The sequence below is a fragment of the Myodes glareolus genome, chromosome 3 (assembly GCF_982192425.1).
Source record: "Myodes glareolus chromosome 3, mMyoGla1.1, whole genome shotgun sequence".
NCBI classification, from domain to species: Eukaryota; Metazoa; Chordata; class Mammalia; order Rodentia; family Cricetidae; genus Myodes; species Myodes glareolus.
Genome location: NC_142028.1, coordinates 2,809,735 through 2,824,500, shown reverse-complemented (window position 1 = coordinate 2,824,500; position 14,766 = coordinate 2,809,735). Strand labels below are relative to the sequence as shown.

General features: G+C 34.9%; 1 protein-coding gene across 5 annotated transcripts in view; it reads left to right on the top strand.

The window, feature by feature from the left end:
- Bicd1 (BICD cargo adaptor 1) overlaps positions 1–7,740 on the top strand; it is a 148,794-nt gene extending 141,054 nt beyond the window's left edge. For 4 of the 5 annotated variants that reach the window (XM_085687421.2, XM_085687420.2, XM_085687423.2 and 1 more), the window contains one exon: positions 1,162–7,740. In XM_085687421.2, the coding sequence (XP_085543547.2) occupies positions 1,162–1,292 (131 nt within the window). In that variant the 3' untranslated portion in view covers positions 1,293–7,740. The remainder of the gene's footprint in view (positions 1–1,161) is intronic. The other variant, XM_085687424.2, reaches the window with a different exon arrangement.
- The last annotated feature ends 7,026 nt before the right edge of the window (positions 7,741–14,766 follow it).

The window sequence follows — 14,766 nt, the reverse complement described above, 5'->3', positions numbered from 1 at the left end:
TGGTTCAAAGAGTTCAGGAAGGAAGTAACTTCTCACTAAATATTTCCTAATTATGATTTTATATGAATGTTCAACAGATACATCTGATTGACAATTTCAATATCAAAGCTTCAAAATATTTGTTTAGTACAATTTTTAGTTAATCCATCAATAATATTGTTTTTAAAATTATTTAATCAAATAAATAATAAACTTTGAATAGTTATGACCAACACTCCCAATAGAAATGAGTTATAATACTAAAATTCATAATATATGGGGAAGTAGAACTTGTTTTCCAATTTTAAAAAATCCCCATGGTGCGCTTTCTCTTTTGATAGTTACATTTTAAAAAATATCAACCCAAATTTATTTTGTAGTTTTACCCTTGGAAACCTAATGGTTTTACTACTTTATTCTTCAAGATTATTCAACAAAACATTAAGGAGTCTGAGATCAGGTTCATTACAGCTGGAGGCTCTCAGAGATGGCCTGTTGGTTAGAAGACCAAATCATTCACTTAACAAATGTAAAATGTCATGAAAGTCTTCAGGTTTTTTGTTTGTTTGTTTGTTTTTGTTATTTTTTTTTTCAGACTACCAAACCGAATTTGAAGAACCCTAAGAACAACTTGAACTTCACAATCAAATTGATTATCTTTTGGAGTCTCTATAGTTAACTCTAGATACTTATAAATATTAGTATCTTTGTCCATTGGCTAACACCATCTGAACCACAGAAAGCATATTGCAAATGCAGACTCCAGAGTCCGTTACTGGCCCTGGCCCTACTAACTCAGTGTCTACTTTACCAAGATCTTTGGGTGACTTGTACCTATAATAAAGTTAGAAAGGGACTGATCTAATGGCACTTTACTGCCACCTAGAGATCTTGTAGTTGGAGACTGTGCAAAAACTGAATGCTTGACTTTTGGGGGACAAGTTCATGTATCAGTTCTTAAAGTTTCTCTTTACATTTTTACTTTTCTCTCTTTTCTTTTTCGTTTCATGCTTTGCTTTAAAACCTAAATTTTTCTTGGCATGCTTTGAATTTAAACAATTTGCTTTACAAAATTTTTGTTCATGTGTTTAAATATATAGTGCAATAATTTGTCTGACCATCATAGTATATGTGGTTGTTTACCAGTATGTTTTTGCTAACTTCCTTCTTTCTCATTTTCAGTCTGGACATTGCCCTCCCTGAGGAGCAGCCACATTCCAGTTCACAGTGTGCTCCTCTCCATTGTCTCACCAAGCCTCCTCATCCCTAGTCTTCATCTCTCACGGATGATATCTGGGCTGAAGGTTTTATAGCCACACTGAGGACACTGCCCGCAATCTAGCAGGTGTCTTCTTGGAGATTAGATGTACATATGTATTACGATCCATCATTTTTGAAGAGGAGAGAGTTCAGAAGAATAAAATGATGCATTGAACCTCATGTGATTAAACAATTTGTGACTTCTCTGAGTCATAGAAGACCTGCAATCAAATGGCAACCGTTCTCTTGAAATTTGTAAGAAACATGTATCTCAGACAGCTGGCTTCACCTCCATAGCATAAAAGAGATCCAAGACAGTGTAAAATAAATATATTGTAAAAATCATCTTTCCCTATCTTTCAGAGTCAGCCATAGAAGTTGATTTTAATATTTTTCATTGATAATTTATATTTTATTTGCTATATGGTTTTTGTTTATAAAGATAATTTTTATAAGCAGAATTCATTTGTTTTTAAATAATCATAGTTTGCTTGGTTTAATTTAGTTTAAAATCTGGAACTGGCAAGATTACGATCCTTCTTGCAGAGAATTACAAATGAGGTGCATTAGAATGTTGACAATAACTGTTTTGCTGCTACATGAATATTAGAAAATAACATGTAGTTATTTTCTAATTTATACTCCATTAATGGCTTTTTTAAAACTAGAGTTCTTCACTGGACATTTATTAACAAAATCTAAGGAAGAGGCAAAGATATGATTCATTGACTTAATCAAGTTTTGTTGGTATCTTTAATTTTAAAATTGCAGTTGATTAGATATATTGGTGCTGCTCCTGTGTGTGTGTGTGTGTGTGTGTGTGTGTGTGTGGTCGTGTTAAGGAAGGGCAAAATACTTGGAGGATGGAAATGGTGTGTTTATTTAATAATCACAAAATTTTTAAACGTTTTCCAAATTTAGGGTCTTACTATGGGTTTCCCACTAACAGGGATCACAATAAATGAAAAAATATATACATAAAAAGCTGTAAGGCAGCCTTTGCTTGTTAATTTATGCAGAAAGTGTATGTTTTTGTTGTTTGTTTCTTTCACAATGAATCTTTTCTTGCCAAAAAAAGGATAATGAACCTTAGCTTATTGTCTACTTTTGACAAACACTCAGGTGCCTACAGTCATATTATATTGAGATAAGACATGTTCCTATTTAATTTACAAATTCTGCTAAGTAACTTTTATGACTTTATTTAATGCAATAGAATTTCATAGAAAAATTTAATTTTTCATTATTGAGAAAACAAGGACAACAGCTAATTGATCGGTAAGGTCTAACTTGGATTCCTCAGTTTTCAAGTGCTGCCCACATAATTGCGCCTAACCCTGACTCCTTGTCCTGTCAGGGAGCCTTAACTTACACAAAACCATAAAGGTTTTACTTTTTCATGTAACAATATCTTTGACTTCTCTTCAAAACACAACCGGTCCTCACGGTTAGCAACATGATGACTTGCACTGTTGGATGACAGCAGGGTCCGGAGCTGCCCAGCTTGTGGAGCTGAAGGGGTGGCACATTTGGGAAGGGCTCCAGAGCTCAGCAGTCAGCCACAAAGTGTGTTTCTTATATTCCTGTTGAGTAGCAGTCATAGTTACCAAAGTAACCCAACAATTTTATATTTCTTATCTAAATGATGTTTTCATGTCATTTCTTATGCAACTTGGAGTAATAGTTGAAAAAGTTGCAAAAATAACGATGCAAGTTAAAGTACAGCAACACACAAAAAAGATTTTGATGGAAGTCCTACTCAGTCAGAATCCCCACATAGTAGCTCCTGCCTATGTTTCTTTGTTGTTCCAGCACAGTCTCCTCATTTACTGGTGTTAAATCTGCCTGGTGCCAATATTAGTGAGACAGTATGGATTTTCATTAGAGTTCAGTTAAAGACAACTTCCTCTGTTTTTTTTTCTTTTTCTTGTTACCTTTCCCTAAGTATGAGTTGTAATCCAAGATGTGTCATAGTTGCTAAGTGACGTTTGACCTGAGGGATAACATACCTTTTAAATAAATACCCCAGAATAAGTTCTGTCTTTGAATTGGAAACCCGACAATGGATCTCTTCTCTGTGTAACCACTGTTGATCTAGCTGCCCTGTATTTGTGTACAAAGTTGATTTCTTCCAATATGAAATTTATCAATAAGTCTTTTATGAACTAGTTTATTTTAGTTGTTTATTTTAATAAAGTAGGAAATGTTTGTTTTGAAATATTAATTCTATAAAATATTAATTTTAGCAGAACTTTGCCAAGAAGATATAGAAACTTTGAAAGGAATTTATTATTTTCAGCACAAAAGTAGGTGGTAATCTCTAAGCAGTAAGAGACTAACGTTTATTTATGTTTTACAACATCATTTACTATAGTTTAAACTGAGCCATATTTATATTTATTTATTTATTTACGGACCTTTTCAATGAATAAATGCATAGTACTGATAAAAACAAATACCTGTAAAGATATTAGGATATCAAAAGAGAGTGAGAAAAAAACCATGAGTCTCAGTAAGAACTGAAGGTGCACTTGATATTAAAATAAAAACTTTAGAAACACTACAAATGCTAATTGTTGTAAACATGTCAAACAAGATCAAGGTTAGTTAGCAAAGTAGCCAACTATTGTAAAAATTTTCATTACCTTTTACTCTGCGTGTGTGTGTGTGTGTTTGCACAAGCATGCATGTACACACATGCATGTACACAGCATGGGTGAGAAAGTTAGAGGAAAACCTGCAGAAGTTGCTTCTCTCCCACCTATGTGGATCCCAAGGATTGAACTCAGATTATCAGGCCTAGTGGAAAGCATCTTTATCTGCTGAGCCATCTTACTGGTCTCCACATTTTTTTTACATGAAAGCACAATTACAAAACTGAATAGAAGAATTAGTGCAGAAATGGTTTCCCACTGAGGATTTTTCATTAACACATAAGAGTAAAAAATAAAGAAGCAATAAATTGTGTTTGGCCTAAGTGCTTAGGAGCATAAAAATCTTTAGATGCGTAAATCTTTTAAATATCTAATTCTGGATTTAAAAGAGAGAGGAGGAGAAAAGGGGAATTTTGAAAACTTCTAGAAAATATCAATTTAGTAAGGAATGAAAAAAGATTTATTTGGAAGTTATACTTTATATATACCTAAAGAAGAGGAGGTATAATAATGAGGTCCAACAAAAAGAACTTAGCAAGTGTCAGAGAGCAGCTAAGATCTCATAAGACTAAATGTGAAGGGTAGGAAAAAGATTTTTAATAGTAGAAAATTAATAATTGAATTATAAGGATTTGTTTTTAAAAATGGGATGTTACTGGTAGTATTGAACGTAGATGATTTACAATAACATACTATTATAGGAACCCACAATTCTATGATTTTTTGTTTTAAAATCTAAAATATATTTAATTTTTATTGATTGGTGATGAAATATTTTTACTTTTGGACTAGGATAGAAATCTTAATTTTTTAAGGTTTTTCTTTTTTAAAGGAGTTCTTCAAAATTGCGTGGACTATAACAACTTCAGTTTAAAGAACTTCAGTGTCAGAGTCTTAAAAATCAAGTATCCTCAAGAAAATTTCTTAAGTAGAAGGTATGCAATCAGTTAGAGGAGACAAATACTTTTCAAATTTTATTTACTTAAAAAGACTTTCAGTCTTTAACGTTTGCTTTGTCTATGCTGTAGAACATGTTCTTGTACACATAACTCCTTCTCTATTAAATAAGCATGAACAATTGGTTATTAAACTAGCTAAGATATGGGTATTTCCTTATACAGTATATTGATAAAATCGTCCTCAATAACCAAGCACAGATTACAAATCATGGTATGAATAAAATATATTTTCTACTATGATAAATGTCAAGTTTTATTATATTAGTCAATCAAAAGATTTAACCTTTCTTATGAAGAAATCAGTGAACAGGAATAGAGTGTGGCTCAGCAATGGGGTGTTTGCTGGACCTGTGTGAGACCCTGGGTTACATCCACTGCACTACAAAATATTTCCCCACATAGAATCCTGTTCATTCAATTTAAGAATGTCACAAACGAATTGATACTGTACATATAACTAAATTTGTAAAGTTCACAGTGTTTAAAAGTTTTGTTGATTTAAATTAAATCAGATTGATTTAAAATAATCTTTGCACAAAGGCTGCATAAATAATGTTTTCAAATAAAGCAGAAAGCTGCTGAACTGAAGTCTTGCTAGTCAGTATGGCCAGTGCAAGTGCTGAGAAATAAGTATGTACTTCAAAATCAGTGTCTAGCTCCTGATTGACCATTTCTGTTTTCTGTAATAATAACCCAAAATGAGTTGTCTGAAATTCAATTCATCTTTATGTAAATGCAATTTAGCTACCACAGTCCCTGATACATTGTAGCATGGTTCTTTTATTTAAACACCTGAAAGACTTCAACTGAGACACCTCTTTCATCTTGTTACTCAAGGTATAAATTAATGAGATAATTTGTATTAAAATATGCTCCTTGATTTAGGATTTTTTTCAGAAATGACTATTTATAGGAGGCAGAAGCAATTAACCTCTGCTATTGTAAGACAAAAGTGTAAGATGTTTGCATGAAATATTTCACATCATGTAAACTTTCCCATATTCATAACATGTATCCTACGTAGAAACCTTACTTGTCTTGTGATCTCTTCATTAGGAATGTAAGGAGTCTGTTACATGTACTGGGTCTCTTTTCCGTACTGAAATGCATGGCTTTATTCCTCAAGTATATTTTTATACCTCTCAGCTGGAGTTGTTTTAAGAACCTGCCACATCTGAACTGAAGCTTAAATGACCCACTAAACCAGATAATTTCTGAGACTGGAATTTAGTTGCTCTACAACATTTGCTGGGAATTTAATTTTATTTTAGCTTTATTTTATAATCAGTCTCTGCTCATAACTCTGAGAGCACCGAGAAGTAAATTTGATACTTCTTAGTGTGAATATATGCTTTTCATTTAAATATCAGAAAGCTATTAAGTTAAGGGAAATGACACCGCTGTGTTGATAAATCTTTTTCTTGTAATGGAGAAACAGAAGGAATTGTTGGGGCACTGGTGGCACACATCTTTAATCCCAGCACTTGGGAAGCAGAGGCAGACAGATCTCTGAGTTCGGGGCCAGCCTGGTCTACAGAAGGAATCACTGGGTGTGGTAAATTGGAGGAAATACTTTTTAATGTTATTGCCACAGAACTTTTAAGCTCAATGGTTTGACTGTTAGAGTCGATCAAACAATTTTTAAAAAATATTTTATGACATTTTTGTAATATAACCCATGTTTTTATTTGCATGGCTATACATATACGAAGACATGATTCTGATGCTGTGTTTCTTTGCCATTTTAAATTTGTGCTGTGTGTGGTCAAACCTAATTTCTACACTGTATGATTATTTTTGTAATGATTCAGTTATTCCTACCTTTATTATTATGCTTTGGGGGCATAAATGATGTGAAGTGTTTCTATCTAGTAATAATAATACATTGTGAAAACATGACAAAAACACTAATTTAAGAAATGCCTTTCTTGCTAATTATTTAAAAATCCAAACATCAGAGACATTATCAAAGACACATGCATTTTTTTAAGTTTAGAAAGTTCTTATGAAATTATTGTTTGATGAGCTTTTTACGTTTTTATTGTAGATAATCCCAAGTGAATTTCACAAGGGAGAATATGTATGGCATATCCTTGTTTCTACGATCTGATCATGCACTCGGTAGTTGTGATAGGCACTCCATTGCTTAAGAAATAACAGGATACTAAAATTATCATCTTGGTTTATCTTACCAACTGACCATATTGTAATGCAAAACTTTTTCCAGTAAATAAACTGATGATCTTTTGTTCATTTCATCATTGCTGAATTTTTATTAGTTTAGAATTTTTCTGTATACCATTTTTACTTATGTTTACAATAAATAAAAAGTATAGGAACCTCTATATGATATATATTTTTATCTGCAATAAGACCTTATTTAAGCTAAAAATGGAATGGTTTGCCTTAACATTTCTGCATACTCCTGTTAAATGATGTGTATCATCAACTTTATTTTTCCCTTTTCCTACTCATAATATTTTTTTAAGGTGTATTTTGGCAGAAAGATGCACATTTCTGAATTCAATAGAAATGTTTTGATTCAGGAAATACTGTTTTAATGAAAGGAGAATGAAGCTTTTTATTTGGAGGTGACCCTTTTTTCTTTTACATAGGAAAGAGTTCAGTCATCAAACTCGAGGGAGTTCACTTTTATTTGGTATGATATAAATGATAGTGAACCAGCTGCTCTGGGAATCATCTGTTTTGATTCTGTTTCAGTTTACAGTGGTGCAGGGGAAAAACAGTCAAGCATGGGTTTATGTGAGGGTGCTAATGGATAAAAAAATGAAATCCTTCATATAATTGATCAAATTTATGGACCCAGGTAAGGTTTCCTCTTCACTTTTTGAAAAGAAAACATAAAAATAAAATGTCTTTAAAAAACCTCTTCCTCTTCTAAAAACTACTGTTTTTGCTTTTGTTTTCGTAGGCTGAACATACAAGTATATTTGATACTTGGCCTTTTCTTATGTAGTAACAACAATAGTTTGTTACATTCTTAAAACGTAAATAATTGGACCACCATCCGTAAACTACAATAAAGTCTCTTTTAGTCTAGGTAGACTGACACATTCCTGTCACAGTTATTGGAGAGGTGGAGGCAGGAGGAGCAGATCACCTCAGCTCGTGAGTTTAATGCCAGGAAGACCATGTCTCAAGAAAAACAAGTCTTTTTTTTTTAACCTCTGCATTTTCAGACAACTTGTAAGATGGAGTATCCCTGGAATCCCAAAATGCTTAGGAAAGTCCAGAATGAATTGGAACTTGGATACACTTTTCTTAATATTTGGTGCTACACATGTACAGTGATTATCATTACAGTGATTATCATCTGAGAAATGGGTCCTTTGTCTCTGTGCTCTCCAGCGTTTCTTACAGGACTAATAGACGCTCGTGTCCCATATTTATAATCACCAGACACTAGAATTTAAGTTAACAAGTAGTTATTCTTATCATACCTTCCTGGTGAGTCAAAATACTAGATCTCTAACATATTATGATCTCTAACATATTATAATTTGCCTTCTTGTGTGCATGAATTCCTCTGATAGAATTTCTTCTTAATTCAGTCATACTTGAATGGCTAACAGAACCTCAAATATTTTATTCACAATATAACTGTTGAAGAAGATAAATCTCTCTGGCAGAAGTTTAAGTATCAAAAGTAAATATGATATGTAATATAACTGAATTGTAGAAGACAATATAAAAATAAAATAAATCAACCATGATAACAGTGTGTTGTAATAAAAGTAGCAACAAAAATACTCAATTCTCTTAAGTAGCCACGTTTGTAGGGCATACAAGAAGGACACTTTTATAACCTCACTTCTGTTAGTATAAAAGTCAGTTGGGAGTGACTTATAAGACAGAAGTCTGTTTCACATCCCACAACAGTACTGCCAATATAACATGGGAAAGCAAGTATGAAAGGAAAATGTAGAATTTCTTGTTCAAAGATTAAGAGTTCTGGGCAGTGGGTGCTACATGCCTTTAATCCCAGCACTGGGGAGGCAGAGGCAGGAGTATTTCTTGAGTTCAAGGCCAGCCTGGTCTACTGAGTGAGTTCCAGGACAGGCTCCAAAGCTACACAGAGAAACCCTGTCTTGAAAAACCAAAAAGAGGGGGGTATATTAAGAGTTTCAGGGGAAAAGAAAAAGAAAAAAACAAGGTTTCAGGGCAGTGACAGCAGGTCATTAGAGCTAGCACGAAGTCCTAACGAATTCAGGATGTTGTGTGGCAGTGTCCATAGCATGCTAAAATAGTGATTTGGAAATGCAACAGTGATTTTCAATTTCTGTGGTTGAATAAAATATTCTAGAGAAAATGTAATGGAAGCGCATCAAGCACCAGGTCTCAGGTAAAATCCCTGAGCCCCAGCCTACTTATGGCAAAAAAAAAGTTTAAGATACCTTGTTCTAATGCTTCATTTCCCATACAACTGTAACATTTCAACTCAGAAATTTATAAATTCTGATACATGTACCATAGTATGTTGAAATTATAGAAAGCTCTGAAGGATAATAGAAATCTTCAGAGGCAGTACACATTTTAATAACTGCTGCTATTTTTGTATATAGCCTTTTCATTTTTGCTGGTTATTAGTATTTATTAGTATCATAGGAAATTTGACTTAAACTATTAACTGAAGATTGATGAATATATACTTCAAAGTCTCAAAGAGAAGGAAAAAAAACATTTACACTGAGTGTGCTGTGATCTAATGTATGGCCAAAAAGGGGGAAATTTTAAAAAGATGTAAATGAATAAAGGCCCAGAGACAGATTTTGGAGTTCAACCCGAAGGTCAGAAAAACAAAACAGCCAGGCACTGGCTCTTACCACTACCTCAGTCCAAAATAGTAATTCTACCTCCAGGATTCCTCAGAATGACATTATCTGAGAGCTGTCTCTTTCCATGTTATATTCATCTCTAAGGCTGGGATTAAAGGCGTGCACCACTACTGCCTGGTTTCTATCTAGTGTGGCTACTAGAATTAAAGGTGTGTGTCACCACTGCCTGGTCTATAAGGCTGACCAGTGGGGCTGTTTTACTCTCTGATCTTCAGGCAAGCTTTATTTATTAAAATATAAATGAAATATCACTACAGACATTTATTCACAACCCCATAGGAAAAGTCACTGTAAGTATATCACAAATCTTAGAGAATGCTTAGCTTGTTATTCAACATGGAAATAATGTATAAAGTTTCCTGGAAGATATGAAGTATTCAGATTTTCTTGGTGTATACAAGTTCTTCAGTAAGATCATAGGAGACAACTTCCCCCAAACTATGGAACGACATACTCATACAAATAGGAGAAGCACACAGAACACCAAAAACATAAGACCAACTTAGACTAATAAATTCAACAGAACTATCTGCCATGATTCAATCAGAAAGAATAACTATAGGTAGATAGATAGACAGATGGATGGATTGATGAACAAGTGGATGGATGGATGGGTAGATGGGTGGATGGATGGATAGATATCTCAAACAAGCCAAACCTAAAGAGAATACAGGAAACATTATTTCAGGTTTAAGGGGAAATGGTTTTAACAGAGAGCCTGTGGAAAGAAATGAGAAGCCACAATTATTAAAACACAAAATACCACTGAGAACACAAACATCAGCATCAAAAATCAACAACATGATAAGCAGAGCTAATACATACATTTTCATAATAAATTTGAGTATCTGCTACCTCAATTCTTAAATTAAATGACACAGGTTGACTGAATGGATTAAGATACAGATCAATTTTCTAAAAAAATACAACACACACATTTTAGTTTTAAGTATAGGCTCTGACTTAAAATAAAAGGATGGACTAAAGTATTCAAATGAGCTATGAAGGGAACAGGAGTCATTGTACTAATAGCTGACAATGTAGACATCAAACCCATCAGAAAAGATAAGAGAGACACTTCATTCCAATTGAGTGAACAGCTAACCAAGAGGACATTACTATTCTAACACATATGCATCCAACACTGAGGTGCCAATTTAGTAAAAAAAAAAAAATCTATCACTGGATTTAAAGACAGATTAACATGAATCCATTAATAGTAGGTAATTTTGATATACTACTTTCTACAATAGACAGATTACCTGAACAAAAAATAGAGAATCACAATTAATTGATATCATACATCAAACTGATACAGTAGATATTGACAGAATATTCTATCCCAACAGTAAAGAACACATCCTACTCAGAAGGACATGAAAGTTATTCTTAAATAGACCACATTCTGGGATACAAACCAAGTTTTTACAGATTTGAAATAAGATTGAAATCCCTTTTTGTAACCTATCTAAACACAACGCAATAAAACTTACAGCAATCAAATGTCTAAATACAAAAACTCATGGAGATTAAACAACTCATTACTAATCAATGAATGGGCCAAAGCAGAAATCAAGTAAGAAATGTAAAAAATTCCTGAAAATAGATTAAAATGGAAACACAACAAAACCTCTGGGATACATTGAAAGCAGTACTACGAAGGAGATTTGCAGCTTCTAATGCCTTCATTAAAAAGTCAGAAAGACCCAAAAGTCTGGGAGTGGGACTCTATCTCTGTCCACCACCAATTCAGGCCCAGGTGGGACTGTGAGTTCCTGGCCACGGTGTCTTCCAGGACAGGGCTGCTACAGAGGGCTATGTCTGGGTTCGTGGCCCTAGAGCCACCAGGATTTGACTTGATGTCTGTTCTCACCAAAAGTCATGTGGATGATCAGGGTCTGGTTGGTCACCTGAGACTGTGCTAATCTGTGTGGCCTGTGCCGCCTTTTGGTGCCATGGAGATATTCAGATACAAACACAGGCTGCTGCCTAGAGCCATGACCGGGACTTTGGCCCTGTAGAGGCCAGAGTCTTGTGTGGTGTCTTTGGCTCCAGGGGCCATCAAGGGTTCTACAGATGCCCGGAGTCTGGCGAGCAACCTGGAACTATGTTGGTGCACAGAGGCCATGCTGCCACCAGTGCTGTGAGTGACCTGTGATGTCACCAGGCTGTGGTAGTATCTGGCCCTGAACTGCTGTCAAGGGCCATGTCTAGGTCCATGATCCTACTGCAGCTGGAGTCTGTGGCGATGTCCTTGCCCCATGTTATCATGGGGATCATTGGAATCATGTTGTGCCCTGCCCTTCACTGGCCCTGCGATAACTGGTCCCTCCGTTGATGGCTATTGCAGCAGACTAGCTGGCCCTACCCCTCGGGAGAGAACTCATTCTTGCACTCACACTCAGGAAAGATGACCCACCCCTCACAATAGATGTGCACTTCACCTAGGAAGCACACTAGAGCTGACCCTGTTGTGTGGGTCACAGTTGAGACAGCCCTGAGGGCATGATAGCAGGAAGCTAACCCACCTCTTCTGCCCCCTACAGCAATCAGGAGACAGGGTCCTGTACCTTTCCTGGGCAAAACAGTAGGGCTGGCCCTAGTGATATGAGTCAGGGAAATCCAGATCTGAATGGTCCAAGAGCAGAACTGCGCCCGCTTCTTGCTGTAGGCTGCATTGGCTGATCTAGTTGAAGCAGGACTGGAGAGCTCATGCAGGTAGTGATGATCAGGAAAAGCTAGCAAGCTGGCCAATCAAGCTATCAGCCAGGTTCAGAACCAGGACTATGAGTTGGCCCATTCTAACATCCACCATATCTATGAACTACTGGAGCATGTGAAGGGGATGAACCTACAGATCCAAAAGTGCAAGATCTCCATGACACAGGACAATAGGATATCCAAGAGGGTTGCAAGTAAAGATGAATGGGTTTACCTGTATGCTAAACTCTGTATCTCAATGGGACACACTATAGCTTCTACAACAAGATTCTTCTTCTTCTTCTTCTTCTTCTTCTTCTTCTTCTTCTTCTTCTTCTTCTTCTTCTTCTTCTTCTTCTTCTTCTTCTTCTTCTTCTTCTTCTTCTTCTTCCTCCTCCTCCTCCTCCCCCTCCTCCTCCTCCTCCTCCTCCTCCTCCTCCTCCTCCTCCTCCTCCTCCTTCTTCTTCTCTTCTTCTTCTTCTTCTTCTTCTTCTTCTTCTTCTTCTTCTCCTTCTCCTCCTCCTCCTCCTCCTGCTCCTGCTCCTGCTCCTGCTCCTCCTCCTTCTCCTCCTCCCCCTTGTCCTCCTTTTTCTTCTTCTTCTCTTTTTCAATTTTCTTTGGTTTGGAGGTTTTCTTTTAAATTTGGTTTTGATTTAGGGGGAGGTTGCAAGGACAGAGGGTAGATTCAAGGAGATAAGTGGGATTTGAATGTATGATGTGATATTCAAAAAAAACCCAATAAAGTTTAAAAAGTCAGAAAGAGTCCACATAAATGGCTTTATTATGGAATTTATAAAGTTGGAAAAACAAACACAAACAAAATACATACTCAGTCAACAGCAAAAAATAATAAAAACTAGAACATTAATGAATGAAACAGAAACAAAAACAAACAATAAGGAAAAATCAATGATTTTTAAAGCTTGTTGTGGGCTGGTTTTGTTTTTTTTTTAACAATATAGACAAGATTGACAGACCCTTGACCCAACTACCAAAAGAAATAGAGGACCCAAATTAACAGAATCAGAAATTAACAGGATATCCAATAGATACCAAAGGAATTAGTACACTAAGTAGAAATCTTATACTCCGTTAAGCAGGAAACCTAAAAGAAATGAATTTATAGATTTAGCCAGAGCACTAAAATCAAACCAAGAAGAAATAAACATTTCTAACAGACCTAGAACAAAGGAAGATATTGAAATATCATAAGAAATTTTGCAGCTCAAATAAATACAGGGACAGGTGACTTTCAAAGAAGTTCTGTAGCAAAATGTCTTAAACTTTCAAAAATTAGAAACAGAAGAACTCAAGCTAATATTACTCCAATACCTAATACACAACACATACATACACACATACTCACTCTATGGACCAATATTGCTGGTGAACAGAGACTAAAACATACCCAATAAAACAGTTGCAAATAATAAAAAATCATCAAAAAGACTATACACCATGACAAAGTTGGCTTTATCTTTGAAATGCATGAATGTTCAACATACACAAGTTAATAAATATAAAGAATCACATAAATGTGTTTGAAGACTGAAAAGCACATGAACATTTCAATATATAAATAAAAAGACTGATTTAAAAAAGCAACCAACATTTCTTCATGATGAATGTCTTATAGAATGTAAAGATAGAGGGGACATTCCTCAACATAATGAAAGCTCATGTGAGAACCCACAGTAAACATCGCCCTAAATGGATAAAAGCTAAAAACAACATTACTGAAGTAAGGACTGAGACAGGAATATCAACTATCTCCACTGTTTTCAATAATTTTCTCAAAAGATAAGAGAAGAGAAGGAAATTAAAGGTATACAAATAATGAAATAAGCAGTCAAACAATTCCTACTTGCAGACAAGATGGATAGTATACATTAGATGTTCCCAAAATTCTTACAGAAAACCCTTGAGATAAAAACAGTATGTAGCAGGATACAGAATAAACTTTCAAAAATCAGTAGCCTTTCCATACACTGACAACAAACATACACAGAAGATCATGTGCACAAAACCATTCACAATAACCTCAGAGAAAATAAGATAATTAGGGATAAACATACTATGGGAATAAAATACTTAGATGATGAAAACTCTACATTTCTGAAGAAAGAAAGACATTAGATAAAAGTAAGACATTCTAGACTTATGAATTGGTAGAATTAATATTGTGGAAATGACCATTTGTCAAAAGCTATGTACAGATTTCATGAAATCCCAATGAAGTGCCTCTTCTCATTCTTTAAATATATATAAAAAAGTGTCCTAAAATTCACATGAAACCAAAAAAGACCCTAGATAACCAAAATAATACTGAACAAACAGAATAATGCTGAGGAACTTCAA